General features: G+C 54.3%; 3 protein-coding genes across 3 annotated transcripts; 1 reads left to right on the top strand and 2 right to left on the bottom strand.

Annotated features, from left to right (window-relative positions):
- Nucleotides 1–499: 499 nt before the first annotated feature.
- On the bottom strand, nt 500–3,919 carry LY79DRAFT_512683 (uncharacterized protein; the record flags this gene model as incomplete). Its single annotated transcript, XM_060554401.1, has 4 exons — nt 500–746; nt 817–2,819; nt 2,880–3,398; nt 3,458–3,919. 4 exons carry the CDS (start codon nt 3,917–3,919, stop codon nt 500–502), a joined length of 3,231 nt encoding a protein of 1,076 aa, XP_060415615.1.
- Nucleotides 3,920–4,982: 1,063 nt separating this feature from the next.
- LY79DRAFT_156771 (thermotolerance protein) lies at nt 4,983–9,521 on the bottom strand. Its single transcript, XM_060551110.1, has 5 exons — nt 9,161–9,521; nt 7,913–9,046; nt 7,348–7,859; nt 6,963–7,276; nt 4,983–6,903 (listed from the first exon to the last, which is right to left on the bottom strand). Exons 1-5 carry the CDS (start codon nt 9,392–9,394, stop codon nt 5,090–5,092), a joined length of 4,008 nt encoding a protein of 1,335 aa, XP_060415614.1. The 5' UTR covers nt 9,395–9,521; the 3' UTR covers nt 4,983–5,089.
- A 2,603-nt stretch (nt 9,522–12,124) lies between these two features.
- LY79DRAFT_512668 (GTPase-activating protein gyp10) lies at nt 12,125–13,542 on the top strand (the record flags this gene model as incomplete). The annotated part of the gene is made up of 3 exons (XM_060554399.1): nt 12,125–12,332; nt 12,411–12,566; nt 12,647–13,542. 3 exons carry the CDS (start codon nt 12,125–12,127, stop codon nt 13,540–13,542), a joined length of 1,260 nt encoding a protein of 419 aa, XP_060415613.1.
- Between the last annotated feature and the right edge of the window lie 137 nt (nt 13,543–13,679).

The raw sequence follows: 13,679 nt of genomic DNA, 5'->3' as shown, positions 1-13,679 counted from the left end.
CGCTTCACCACGGCCTTAGACCTTATGCATGCCTGGGTGGAAATCACGAATGGCTCCAAGATATTTCTTGTTTAGAAATTGTACCACGCAGCATTATACCATACGCTTTTTGGGGGAGTAGACTCGTCGCGGAGGGGGGTTTAAGAAGAGAACAGAACAATGACAGCCAGAAAATGAGACATAATGCACGAGATTGATGGGGAAAATAAATGATCATACACAAAACCAGAGAGGGCTTCCCCCCTTTTTCTTCTTTTCTTTACTCGTCCATCATCAATCCTTTCCCCAATAGCCATAGCCATAACCGAGCCAGGGGGGTTCCTCTCTTCCTTTCCACTTTCCCCATACCAGGAAATACAGTTTTCCTTCATGACGCAAAAACGAAACCGCCCTCGCAGAAACTCTCTATCCATCACACGACTCGGACAGAAAGACAGAGGCCAAGGTCGTTCTCCCAGAAGGTGGGAAACGAAAGGGGGAAGGGTTGTATTGTTTGTATTTAGTGGATGTCGAAGAGGGGCTTGAGCTTGATGATAAGATTCCACTCGTCGTTGCTGACGTCCTTGCGGTAGAACTCCTTCAGGGTGTTAATGGAGGCACGCGAAATGAGACTGTACAGAGTGTCCGACTCCTCGAGCTGGCGGCCGTAAGTCGGCTGGTGACCACCCATTTCGATCTTGACGGCGACAGAGGGCTGGCCCTTTTTGCAGACGGGGACCTGCTTGTGGTCGCGCTCGATCGAAGTACTAATGGTTCAGGTTAATTTTCTGTGAAGGGGACAGACAGTTTGCAAGCAAGTACGCGGGGAAAACCTACACTCTGCCCAAGTTGATGACTTCCTTTATGCCGGTCACGGCATTGTTCTTGACAACAGCAATTGGCGTGTTGATCTTCAGCTGGCCATCGACGACGTCGACACCGACAACAATGGGATTGGTCTTGTTGAAGACGGCAACGGTGTTGAGCACACAGGGGAAGACGGCCAACATCTTGGACTCCTCCTTCTTCTTCTCCAAGAGCTCGGCCATGTGCTTGGTGAAGGCGTCGAAAAGATGGTAAATGATGTCTGCCGTGAAGATCTTGACACCGACGTCGTCAGCATACTGCTGTGCCTCCTTGTCGACCTTGACATCGAAGCAAAGCATGATGGCAAAATCGGGCGCCTTTTCCAGCATGATGCCAGCCTGCATGACGTCGCGCTTGTACACGGGACCGATTCCGACGTTGGCGACGGGAATCTTGCACTCCTTGAGGAAATCCAACAGAGCCTCGAGGGAACCAAGAGTGGACGCCTGCACGCTGACACCACGGCCAGTCTTTTCGACACGGCTGAACAGGGTGGCGAGATCGGACTCGACCTCGTCGATGATGTCGTCCTCGTCATCATCGGGACCAACAACCAGCATACGAGAACCAGCGATAGCACCCTCGAGGCCAGGGGCGCTGATCTTGACACCCAAAGCGGCCTTGACTTCCTTGTTGTGCACATACGCGGACTTGAGACGCAGTTCGCGCATCGGCGCTGGCGTCAACAAGGCACGAATGTTTGTGCAGATGGCGCCTTCAACACCGCACAAGACGATCCTGTCGCCCTCTCGCAAGATACCGTTGGACAAGACAACGTCGACAGTCATGCCGAAACCTTCGATGGCCTTGACCTCAAGAACGGTAGCCTGGACCTCGGCAAGGTACATGAGGGATCCAACCATGCGCTCCTGGGTGAGCTGAATAATGAGCTTCAACATATCGGGGATGCCCTCACCAGTGTGAGCCGAGGTGGGGATGAGAGAGACGTTCCTCGCCATGGACTTGTTCTCGTAGAAGAGCTCGGCGTTGAAGCCTTGCTCGGCAAAGGCGAGCTTAGTCTGCTCCAGACGGTTCTTGAACTCGTTCTGGACACCTCTAGGCTGCAGGGCCAAACTCTCCTGGAAACCGTTGTTGTCAACCTTCTTCCAGCCGTACAGACGATCGATCTTGTTGAGGGCGACAACGAAAGGAGTCTTCCTATCACGCAGCATTCTCATCGACTCCAAGGTCTGCGGCTCGAGGCCGTGCATGATGTCGACAACAAGGATGGCGATGTTGCAAAGCGACGAACCACGAGAACGCAAGTTGGAGAAGGACTCGTGACCGGGGGTGTCGATGACTAGCAGACCTGGAACCTTGAACTCGAAGGAACCGTCCTTGTTGACGACAGCCACTTTTTGCCGGATGGCCTCGACAGGAAAGTAGGTGGCACCGATCTGTTGAGTGATACCACCGGCTTCGCCCTCTTGCACGTTGGTTTGACGGATCTTGTCCAGAAGCTTCGTCTTTCCGGTATCGACGTGGCCCAGAATACAGCAAATAGGAGATCGGAGGTTGTCCTTGGATTGCGCCGCCAGCGCGGCCTGGTGAGCCTTCTCACGGCGCTCCGCGGCCTCCCTCTTGCGCTGAAGTTCGGCCTGGCGAGCCGCTGTCTCCTTCTCATCTTCTTCAGAGGAGTCGGATTCCGAGTCGGATCCCGAGTCATCATCCTCGTCCTCATCGTTCTCGCTCTTCTCAACAGGCTCGGTGGGCTTGCCGTTAGCCGCCTTCTTCTTCTCTTGTTCTTCATCGCTGTCAGCGTCCCAGCTGTCCTTGACATCTTCCTCGTCGGAGGCAGCAGCGGCCTCCCAGTCGTCCTCCAGATCGCTGGCTTCGGCAGCCTTCTTCTTGGCGGCAGCGGCCTCGGCCTCGGCCTTTTCCTTGGCCGCCTTTTCCTCCGCCTCCTTGTGGAGTCGCTCGGCCTCCTTTTTGGCACGTTCGGCAGCCTCGGCAAGGGCCTTCTCTTCGTCGATCTAAAGGCCAAGTGTTAGATATTTGGAGGTTGTTGAGGGAAACAACAATGAGAGACTCACCTTGTCTTGCGCCTTGCGGCCCCCCTTCTTCTTGTTGTCGTAGACGACCTTCTTCTTCTTGTCGCCTTCGCCCTCGTCGGCGGGACCAACCTTGATACCGGCAGCAAGCATCTGCTGGAGCTTACGCTCATTGCGGGCCTTCTCCTCCTTCTGGGCCTTGGTCAAGAACTTGCCCTCTTTCTTGAGCTGTTCGATCTTTTCTTTCTCCTTTTGCTTCTTGAGAGCCTTGGCCTCCTCTCTCTGCTTCCTCTCCTCCTCCATGGCACGCTCCTCCTCCTCAATTCTCTTCTTTTCCTCCTCAGCCATGCGGGCCTGTTCTTCCTGCCGACGGCGGAGCTCCTCCTGCTGCTTCTGGAGCGCAGCAAGGGCGGCGGGGATCTTCTTCTTCTTACCACCCTTCTCTTCGGCGGGCGGGGGGGCGACGGCAGAAGCGGCGGGCGTTGGAGAGTCCTTCTTCTCAGGAGCTGCCTTGGCGGGTTCGGCCTTCGCAGCAGGGGCAGGGCCCTTCTTCTTCGCAGCCTGTGCATGGCAACATCAGTAAAATATACATAGCTCGGGGAGAGACAATGTAGACCCACCTGTTCCTTCTTACGCTGCTTCTCTCTCTCCTTCTTCAACTTTTCCTTCTCAGCCTTGGTCAGGACGCGGCCGGAACCGCCGTCCTCATCGCCGTCAGCAGGGGCAGCGGCGGCGGCGGCGGCGGCCTGTTTTCCCTTACCACCTTTGCCCTTCTTCTCGGGCAAGGCGAATTCGTCTTCCATGGTGGCTTCCTGAGGGGCCTTCTCGGCGAGACTGGGCGAAGGTTCGGCTTCGGGTTCGGGCGCGGCGGGGGGCTCTTCGATGCCCTTCTTCTTTCTTTTCTCCCTGTTCTTGCGCATAGTGGCCATGAGACCGCCGGGAGCCTCATTCTCGTCCTCCTCGGCTGGCTTTTCAGCAGCAGTCTCTGAGGTGTTGGCGGCGGCGGGGGCGATGGTCTCGCCAAGCTCATTCTCCCAGTCGTCGTTGGCGCGAGCCTTGTTTCCCTTCTTTTTGGGAGGCATTTTGGCGGTGTTTGACGTTGGAATAGTGTGGACGAGTCGAGGGTTCTTTGCTAATAAGTTGGGCCCTGTGCAAAAAGTTGCTGGGTGTGGGCGATATTAGGCAGAGGGTGACGGGTAGAGGACTGATGGGATTTCCCAAGGATGGGTGGGGTTGGGGGGTTTGAGAAGAGAAGCACAATGAAGGCTTTTTCAACGATGCAAGAGGTTGGGTGGCGAGAAAACCGAGTCCTGGGTGAAATCCTGTGGGGACTGACACGACATAATACGGACGATGCAGTACGTCTGTATTTCTCGACTTGAGGGAAGAAGGGTGGCAGCCGTTCGAAGGTATTCAAAATCTTAAGCAGTGAAAATGGGGGAGGCAAAGATTCACTGCGGGGCAAAAGACGACTGTATTCAATTACTGTTCAGAGACCAGGAGTCCGGTGCGTTGTGCTGTCGCACGTGGTGCGTAAAATAGACGGACGCTGTGGGTTTGGGGTATCGAAGGTGTGGTGGTTGGGCTACCAACCCGCACTTGCACAACTTTATGCACCGTTTTCAACTCCCCCTTCCCTCTTTTCCGATTGGAACATGAGTGGCACTGGTTTCATTATGTGTTCAATCGAGGCCTCTTGGGCTGGTTGCCTTGCCTTGCCTTGCGTTCGGGGCGTGTCTCTGGTAGTAGGAGTACTTGTTAGTAAAGGTAGGGCAGGACACACATGCACCACCCGCTCACAGTGCGAACAAAAAAAGTCGATCAAAGGTGTCACCCACTCGAAATGCTCCGTTACAGCTACGGCCGACCTCCAATGATCAGTACGACGACGCACACAACCTGGAAGCTAAGCTACCGATGTGCCCACGCTAGCACCTCGGTCTCTACAACTCAGTTAGATCTGTCGAGGTTCTCGAGTGCCCACCAGGTTATGAGGGAGAGCTGGCTTCATCGCCGTAGCGTAAGGTACATGAGGTGATAACGTCCAGGTTTCTCTGCTTACACAGACCCATTCAACCGTTCCTTTGAGCCGCGCACACTTGCTTGACGAGGCGAAAGGCAAGAAATTGACCAACAGATGAATGATGACTCTTCGTCCAATGACTCTCACCCCGACGCTCCTGGCGAGGATTCCCCGTAGGATAGGGGGCAATACACCTTTCCCCTTGGACGACCGTGTTTAATACGATGGCTCAAATAACAGGAGCCAGATAGTAGTCTAAGATGTCGTAGGCCAGCTCAAAATACCTTGTGATGTCGTTGGTGTCCTGGAACGATGCCGTCCATTTTCCGTCATCCAGGTCGTCCAGATACTCCCGCAACAGGTCAATATCGCTGTCTTCCGATACCATCTTCTCCAGCGCCCGATAGTCGACGCACCGCTGGAGCAGGTCTCCGTCGATGTGCTTCATCGACTTGGGCGTCTCCTTTGCCTCCGCGTCATATTCCTCAGCGTCCTGAACCGAGACTTTGTAGCTGTACGGAAATAGGCGTCGGCTTCTCAAGGCCAGGTTCTCGACTAGGCGAAGGAATCGCCATGCTTGAACGTTGACAAGGCTGAAGTGCAACAACGACCCGTCCAGGCAGACCCCGAGCACCTCGGCCCCGTCGACCGTGCTGGGTATGCTGCCGTATTTTGGCATATGTTCCGTTGCAACCCATTCCGGTCGCACATGGCCCCGTTGGAGTTTCCTGACACTGGCCGGGAGTGGCCCCTCTGCGACAAGTTCCAACTCTCTTTGAGGCTCTTTCCAAGGAGTCCACACTGCCGTAAAGTACCGGTCTATACCAGTGAGCAAAGTCACTGGCCAGGCTAGCTGTTCGTCTGTATCATCCCCGACATCGAAGAAGTGACTGGATTTCCGCGTGACCTGGTCCGCATGGATCTGTTTCATGTCGCCGTGTTCGTGTTCTGATGTGTGGTCAATGACCACTACCGAGTCGCTCAGAGTCAGCGCCGATATTTTGCCGTTGACTATCCGCAGCGAAGTCGCGGGAGAATTCAACTCATAGCTCTTTTTCCGGACGAGCTTCTTCTCGACGGGATCGAGAACGTCCCAGTGTAACATATTCCCGGCGCAGTAGATGATACTATCACTGTCCCCGACAATGGAGTATATGGGTGCAGGCTCTTTCAGTCTGTATTTAGTGAAAAACCGTATCCTCGTTCTCCTGTTACCCTCGGCGTCACGGCTTTCTTCCTTCTTTGGGGTCACAAGCAAGAGGCGTCCCCCCGCTGTTGTGATGATGAGATAATGAAACGTCATCCCATCCCTTATGAACAGCCAGTCATAGACTGCGTGTATCCTGTCGTTGGGGCTTCCCATCCCACTGATAAATGGCGTAGCGTTGCCGTGCTTGTCTTGAGGGAGAGAGAGATCATCTCCTGTTTCGGGGTCCATGAACAGGATGGTCGGATGTTGTCCGATCTGGACTGCGACAACCAAACACTGTAGCGTTTGGGAGTACAGCAACTTGGAGGGTGTTCCGGGCAACGGCAGACTTTTTGGAACCGGGCCAGCTTTCAGATACAGCTCCGTGAACGACATACGTTCCCCTGAAAGGAGAACCAGGGGTAATCGATTGCTGCCGCCGAGGTCGGTTGGTATGCTGGCGGCGGAGATAACCGGTACTGAACCTGTTGCCGGATGCTTTAGGTCAGTTACCCACACGCGGTGCCTGGTGGCGAAGTGGCCTGGCCGCCTGGTCTCGAAGTCTCTCAGCAGAAGCAGAGCGTCGTTGCAGCATACCAAGACCGAGCTTGGGAGAAACGGCGCGTCGACAGGAAACACCTCAAGAGCGACTGTACCCAGCCTCTCCCTAAACAGACGTCGATGAAAGGGAGCGGCGCCATTGAGTTGAACTGTGATCAGGTGGCCGCTGCGAGTTCCCATAACCAGACTCGTTTGCTGCTTTGACTCAGTTATCGCCACAATAGTATTGACAAGCTCAACGGTCGGTGCTATTTCCATTGCATCCCCATCGTTTGACTCGAGTCCCTCGTCATCTGTCACGGATGGTAACATTAGCTGCCGCGAATTCTGAGAGAAGAAGATTTGCACTTGCCGCCATCGAGCCGTATCAATTGAGGAGCTTGAGTCGACTTATCAGCAGTAAAAATTGCTAACCAAGGGCTGTTCTGACGCCATAAGCCAGCCGCTATGCATTCTTGTCCATTGATACAGCAGAGTATTAGACAAGTCACCTCACCATCGACGGCATATGTCTGAGTGAGAGACAGCTCAGCGATGCTAGTAAGGAATGCGTGGATGTGAAAGCGAGACTCTGCATAGGTTGACACACAAACACGATCACCTCTGACCGCAGCATGCTCCGTTACTCCGCCGATGCAGGTGAAGTCATCGAGGTTATGTCTCGAACTTTAAAAAAAGGATATTAGCAACTTCTAAGGGATCGTAGGGTAATACGATATGGACCGTTGGAATCATACCTGTGGTTTCGGCTTATCAGTGTGATGTATTTCTCGGATACCTGAATCATGGTTCCGTCTGGTCTTTGTGCTGCTGCAAGAGTTCGGGATGCCGTGTCGAATTGGGTTGACATTGAGTCAGCCATCTCCGCAAGAGAGAGGTCGGCGGATACCAGCAAAACATCCGAGGTTCCAGGGCTTGCCATCAACATTTGGTATGGCCAGCTGGCATCGGTGGTCCGGAATACCCATACTCTTCTCGTGGGTAGCGGTTCAAAGTACGATATTATGTTGGCGGGAAGCCCGTAGCGGAGTTCCGTGATGCTGCCTTGAGGACCATTTCCTGATGCGCAAAGGACCTTGTCTGGAGATGTTATGTTATCTAATGTCCGTTGTCGCCAGGGCACGACTGGTTTGCCCCGTGACCCGCTCTTCGGGTTCCATGTGGCTAGAGCATCCGTGGTGACAAAATCAACAGCACACGACCAGTTGGGGATGATTCCAAGCTCGACGAGGGGTTCTCGAGGTTTGAGCTATCTTGTCCGTTAGCAGCGACCCTTGGCATCACACTTCAAATCCGCCTTACCTGGAAGACCATTCCGGGGCCGGAATCGCCTGCAACTATAGCAACATCGGAGTAGGCGTCGTACATTGTGGTGAAGGCGGTGGAAATATTGCAGTTGCAGTTGCCAACATTCATGGCGGCGCTAAGGATGTCTGTGGCATTAAACTCAAAGAAAACAATCACGCCGTCCTCCCGAGCCATGTAAATGAGGTCTTTTGTGTCGTAGTAGCGTCGTCTTCGTACTGGCCTGTCCCATGCCGTCCAGAGTGGCACACCAGTTCCATGGTGGAAAGGGGTGGTGGGGTGGCTGATCGGGTTGATCGTCTCGATATCAGGAGGGCCCTGAAGGGGGTCCTTGCAGATCCCAAGCGCGTGCTCGGATACCGCAAAGAAGGAGCTTCTAACTGTCAAAGGAATTATCAAGAGTGGCAGACGATGCTCGGGTGCTATGCGGTGGCCACGCTTCTCCTCTGCGAGTACCTGGCTGAGGTCATCCCCACGTTCCCATTCGTAGATAACCATCTTTGATTTGTCGCCTTTGACAACGATGAGAAGGAGAATAACATGCTGTTCATCCTCTGGGCGGGGATAGAGAAACTCCATTTTGAGTATTGTCCCCTGGATTGCCCTTGGATGGTGTGTCTTTATTGGGTTGATGGACTTGTGACGCATATATTGGTCGCCCATTGACTCCATGGATTCGAGTTCATAGACGACGAATTTGTTTTGAGCGTCAGCAACAGCAATGTAGCGAGATCGAGGATCAACGGCTACATGGAATCCTAGGCGGCCTAGTCGCCTGGCTGGGTTGTGGAAGGGCGACGCGACGAACTCTAGCTTTCCTTGAAGGTCCCTCCTGATGAAGAGGAAAACGAAGGAACCGGACTCGAGGATCAGGAGTAACAAATGTGGTGGCAAAAGACCATGGGGACCGCTGGTGGCGGAAGCGGAGCTGATGTCAGCCATTTGAGTGTCGTCGTCCTCGTCTTCACTTTTGATATGGTCGGGTCCAGCTTCTTCAGCCACGACACGGAAGTGCTCATACTTGTTTCCAATCACTAAGGCGTTTCGGATGCGGCAGCCGAAGTCGTTTTTTCGAAGAACCTCTTGGAGCTGGCCATCCTTGCGCAACTCGTTGATGCTCACGTAACGGTCCTGGCCATGTGAGCTTTCATTCTTGACAAGAAAAACGGCACGCTTAAGGCTGCGCAAGGACCCCAAACCCGTGCCAGCAGGTGGCTATTGAAGGTGAGAGAGCAAGCGACTCACCCCGACGAAAGCGACATCGTTATGATGGGCTGATCTGAGGCGAGCTGGGAGAACCCACCGGGCTATAGGACTCTCGATGATGGTTCTCGTCAGGATGCCGCAATTTGGAGGGGCAGGGGGTGAAGGGGGTGCAGCGGCGGCAGCAGTGGCGGTTGAGCCCCTTAGCACAGCTTGGAGGTCGATGGTTTCCGTCACCCAGGCTCCATTCCTGAAGACGTTCGTCTGAAAGGCCATTTCGACAGACCGTACTATGTCAACATGGTTGAACCAGCTAGCTCTTGGTCTTGAGGACAGCAGGCCGAAGGAATGATGGCAGCCGTGGAACCGAACCGAGATTGCTTTTCTTGCCCTGCACGGGGAGGAGCAAAAGGTTGGGTCTCGTGACCTGAAAGACTCAAATCAATATGAGAGAGTCCTTTGCCATTTGTCGCAAATGTTTGAGAATGCGGATGTATCGGCCGTACGACAGGATGGTGACTGGGGCTGAGCTACCTCGAGATAGGTATGGGTGAGATGAGGTACACAAGGTAGTTGTGCCGCCTGTTGCGACAGTCGGGGGAGGTTGGGTTTAGAGTACCTACCCCGCCGTGAGGTGAGAGGGCAGGTAATCATGGTCCCGATTAGCTAGCTTAAAGACTACGTCGGCTATGGTGGGGCACCACGTTGCGTCAAACTCAAGCAAATGAAAACGCATTGTCAGGAAGCCAACATGAAGGAACCAATGGCCGGGATACAAGGCAGAACATCCGTCAGGTAACGAAGCAAGGCGGGCCCCGGGGTTCGGGCCAGCGGACAGCTTCACCTGTATGGTTGAGAGTAGGTAGACCATCCGTTCAAAGACCCTCATATCGGCTTATACACATCCTCGCCGTCCATACTGAATCACCAGTTCAGTTCAGTTCAGTTCCAGTGGTGCAGAGCTAGGACTGCAAGGATACACCATTTTTAGCCCAAGACCCTGTTTATGCACACGATTGATCGCTCGGCCGACCCAGGAGAGACATGACAAACTACGGTGTTGAGGTAGCTTGATAGGGGCATATGCTGTCTACAATCTGGATCATTCCGTCCAAGGCGCGCGCGTTGTGGAGCAACAACCCAGGGATCTGCGAGTTGGTTCGCGAAACGCACCCTTCTGAGCCAAACAACCTGGGGCTTTGCCCAGGTCCTGCGAACGACGTGCGGTCCAATCAGGTACTCTATTGTGACAAAATTTTGGTAGTAATGTGTCCGTACTGTCCGGAAAGATGATGAAGCATCGGTGGTGATAGGTGCCTACGTAAGTATGGTCTGAAGCTACCTATCTACATGTACAGTGTGCCTATCAAGCAAGGAGGGGCGGCAGGCAGGCGATATGCAGACAACAGGTAGGCAGACAGGGTCTTCAATGATTTCAAGGGAACAACTGCACGTATCCGAAGTATATAGCAGTAATAAGGTGAGTTGACCGGAACAGCATGACACTGACGGCCGCTGAAGAAGTTGACCCGCGAAACCCTTGCCACCCCATCCGCCACCAGCAACCATCTGGGAGTCGAACAATTGGATGGGAAATTCCAATGTTACCGGTGTAAGGAAGTTCCGGCGCCAAATAAGAAAGTCAGAATAAATCGCCGGTCCTTGCTTAATTATTGGTCAGGCGATTGGTCTCTTGAATATTACCTCCAGATGTGTTCGTGAACGTACAGGCGCGCTTGACGAAGTCGACAGACTTCACCATGTCATCGTGTAGCTGACAGAAGCTTCATGTTGGCGTGTCCTACTCGCAGCTGGCAGGCTCCAAATCTTCCCTCGAGGTGCTGTTTTGGAGGCGGTGTCAAAACACGCCGATTAATGTTCGTCTCGACCTAATCGTCGAGTCGACTTTCACAGGTGATCTGACAGCCGGGTTTAGGAGAGGATAATTTGCTAGTGATTGGAGGATGCTTGTGTCTGAATTTGCCGCCTGGCGGGCTTGTGATAAAACCCTAAAGATCATAGCCAGCTTACGGACGTAAGGTGCCAGTTGATGCCTTGGCCCGACGTCCGTGTGAGTGGCTTCATCTCATTTGCAAATATGAAGTACGGTCTAGAAGGGAGACACTACGCGGAAGACGTCGAATCCGCTTGGGAATGCCCGTGCCGCCATGCCTGAAGCCAGGTTTCTTAACGACTGGGTTTCTGTCCTTAAGTTCGTGACCTTGGTTCGAGTCTCTTGTAGCGTATCCTAGGTGGGGAGACCATCTCAATTCTTGGTTCCTTTGCTTGGCCTATAAGGCACCAACATGCGACATGCTTGGCTATTTGTCGATTGCATGTCGCGTGAGGCGATCAATTCCGATGTATCTTTTGAGTTTCATATATACTCTTGCCTCGGCGGACCGCATTGCACCCCGACTCCCTTGGCAACACTTTGACCTTGCACAAATGCTTTAGGTGCAAGGGCGATAATCAAGTTCGCCTGTCAGTACGGGTCGTGATATCCGTTACCTAAGGCTGGGCCTGTGCATCTTGTTGTGTCGATCCAGGCCGGGGGGAGGGGTGGGGGGTGTGCATGTTCCCTGGATGCTTTGCGACACGGGCACCGGGCCACGCTGGAAGTTCGAAACAGAGGTCCGCTGTGGAGTTAACTCCGTCATTCTAGTTACAGCTTCTGGCCTTCAGTTTCCTTGGGTTATAGTCTACTGCACAACACTCTTCCGACGCATGTAACACTCTACTTGCCCCCCCCCCCCCCCCCCCCAGCTCTTCAAATCCTAGCTCTCGCCATTGAAGACGTGTTCGACCTCTAGTTGATCACTTGACATCGTCAGGCTCCCCGGACTTTTCAAGTCCAACCAGCGAGCGTCGGGTGGCATCGGCCCTTGCATATCGTTTTCGAGCTTGCCGCCGCACGATGCAGACGCCGTCCCGGAGACGAGAATCCTTACTGACAACCCCCTCGAAGCGCCGTAACACAACAACGTCGACTACCAGAACGAGTCCATGGAGGCAGACCGAGCCGCTAGCGAGCAGCCTTTCCTCAGCTCTGACTCGGTGACTGATATCCAGCTCAAGGGCGAGACGGTCGACCCGAGCCAGCGGAAGACGGAAGATATCTTGGAAGCATGCAAGTGGAGGAATATTGAAGCTCTCAGGGGCCTTGCTGGCACCAGAGGCGGTTTTCTTACGGACGCTTTGCGCAGGAAAGCTTGTTAGTGCTGCAGCACCAGCCATTGCGCGTCGTTGCCTTGCAATGCCGTGAAGCTAACAGACCTGCCGTCGGTCACAGGGCCCATCCTCCTAGGTCCTACAGATGGCGAGAGTTCCGAGGACACCGTCGCAACCGAGCAAGAGGACAAGAGTTCTTGGAAGGACCTGCCGCGCCATAGGGACGAGGAACAAGTGGCGCTTGATGTCAACCGCGCCTTCATCTACTACCCGAACCGTGAGAGGGCCATTGCTTGCCGCACCTGCGCTGTAGTAGGAGCGGTGGACCGCCCCAGACAAGCGCTGACCAACGCCTAGACCAGAACGACACCGAACTCGAAAAGAATAAGAGCGAACTCTCGGACCTCATTATCGAAGTTCTACGCCGCTACCCATACCTCTGCTACTTCCAAGGCTACCATGACATCTGCCAAGTGTTCATGCTTGTCCTCGAGCCGCCGTGGCGCGCCCGGCTGGTATCGCGCCTGTCGGTGCTGCGCATACGAGATTTCATGCTCACGAATCTTGAGCCGACCGTGGCCCAGCTGCGCCTGATCCCCGATATTCTCCAGGCGGCGGACCCGAATCTCAAGCGCCACCTCGCCGGCACGGAGCCCTTCTACGCCCTCGCGGGGACGCTGACGATGTACGCCCACGACATCCAGGCGTACGGCGACATCTCCCGCCTCTTTGACATCCTCCTTGTCCGCGAGCCCGTCTTTAGCGTCTACATGTTCGCCCAGATTGTTTTGAACCGCCGGGACGAGCTCTTCGACAACGACGAGGACGATCCTTCCATGCTGCATCTCATCCTCTCCAAGGTCCCGCAGAAGATGGACCTCGAGTCGCTCATCGCCAGCGCCACCGCGCTGTACGAGCGATATCCCCCAGAGTCGCTGTCTGCGTGGCGCAGAATATCCGAGGCGAGCTCGCTGAAGACGGCGCGCTCCGTCGAGGTCTGTGCCAAGCAGACGATGGATGAAGGGCATGCATACTTTCAGAAACAGCTGGCAGAACTCAAGGCCCTGGAGCGCCGACAGAAACTCATGAGAGTGCTCTGGATGTACAGAAAGGGTGCTGCCACAGCAGGATTGGCCGTCGTCGTCGGCCTCGTGGCCGTCTATCTAGGCCGTCGGAACAGCAGTCCCGTATCTGCGCTGGTAGATTTGTACAGCAAATGGACAAATGGAACGAACTGGACGCATAACTTCTAGAGAGCGTTGGGGAAAGCCTCAAGCCTCAAGCCTCTCGAAAGGTTGTCTCATCATGTAAATTTAAATTTTCAGCGGTAGAGTCAAAGACTCCCGCACATTCATGATATCTCATCCGACAAAGAGCACCCGACGCCGCG

This window comes from Colletotrichum navitas, assembly GCF_030913465.1.
Source record: "Colletotrichum navitas strain CBS 125086 chromosome Unknown LY79scaffold_20, whole genome shotgun sequence".
NCBI classification, from domain to species: Eukaryota; Fungi; Ascomycota; class Sordariomycetes; order Glomerellales; family Glomerellaceae; genus Colletotrichum; species Colletotrichum navitas.
This window is presented reverse-complemented; position numbering and strand designations above follow the sequence as displayed.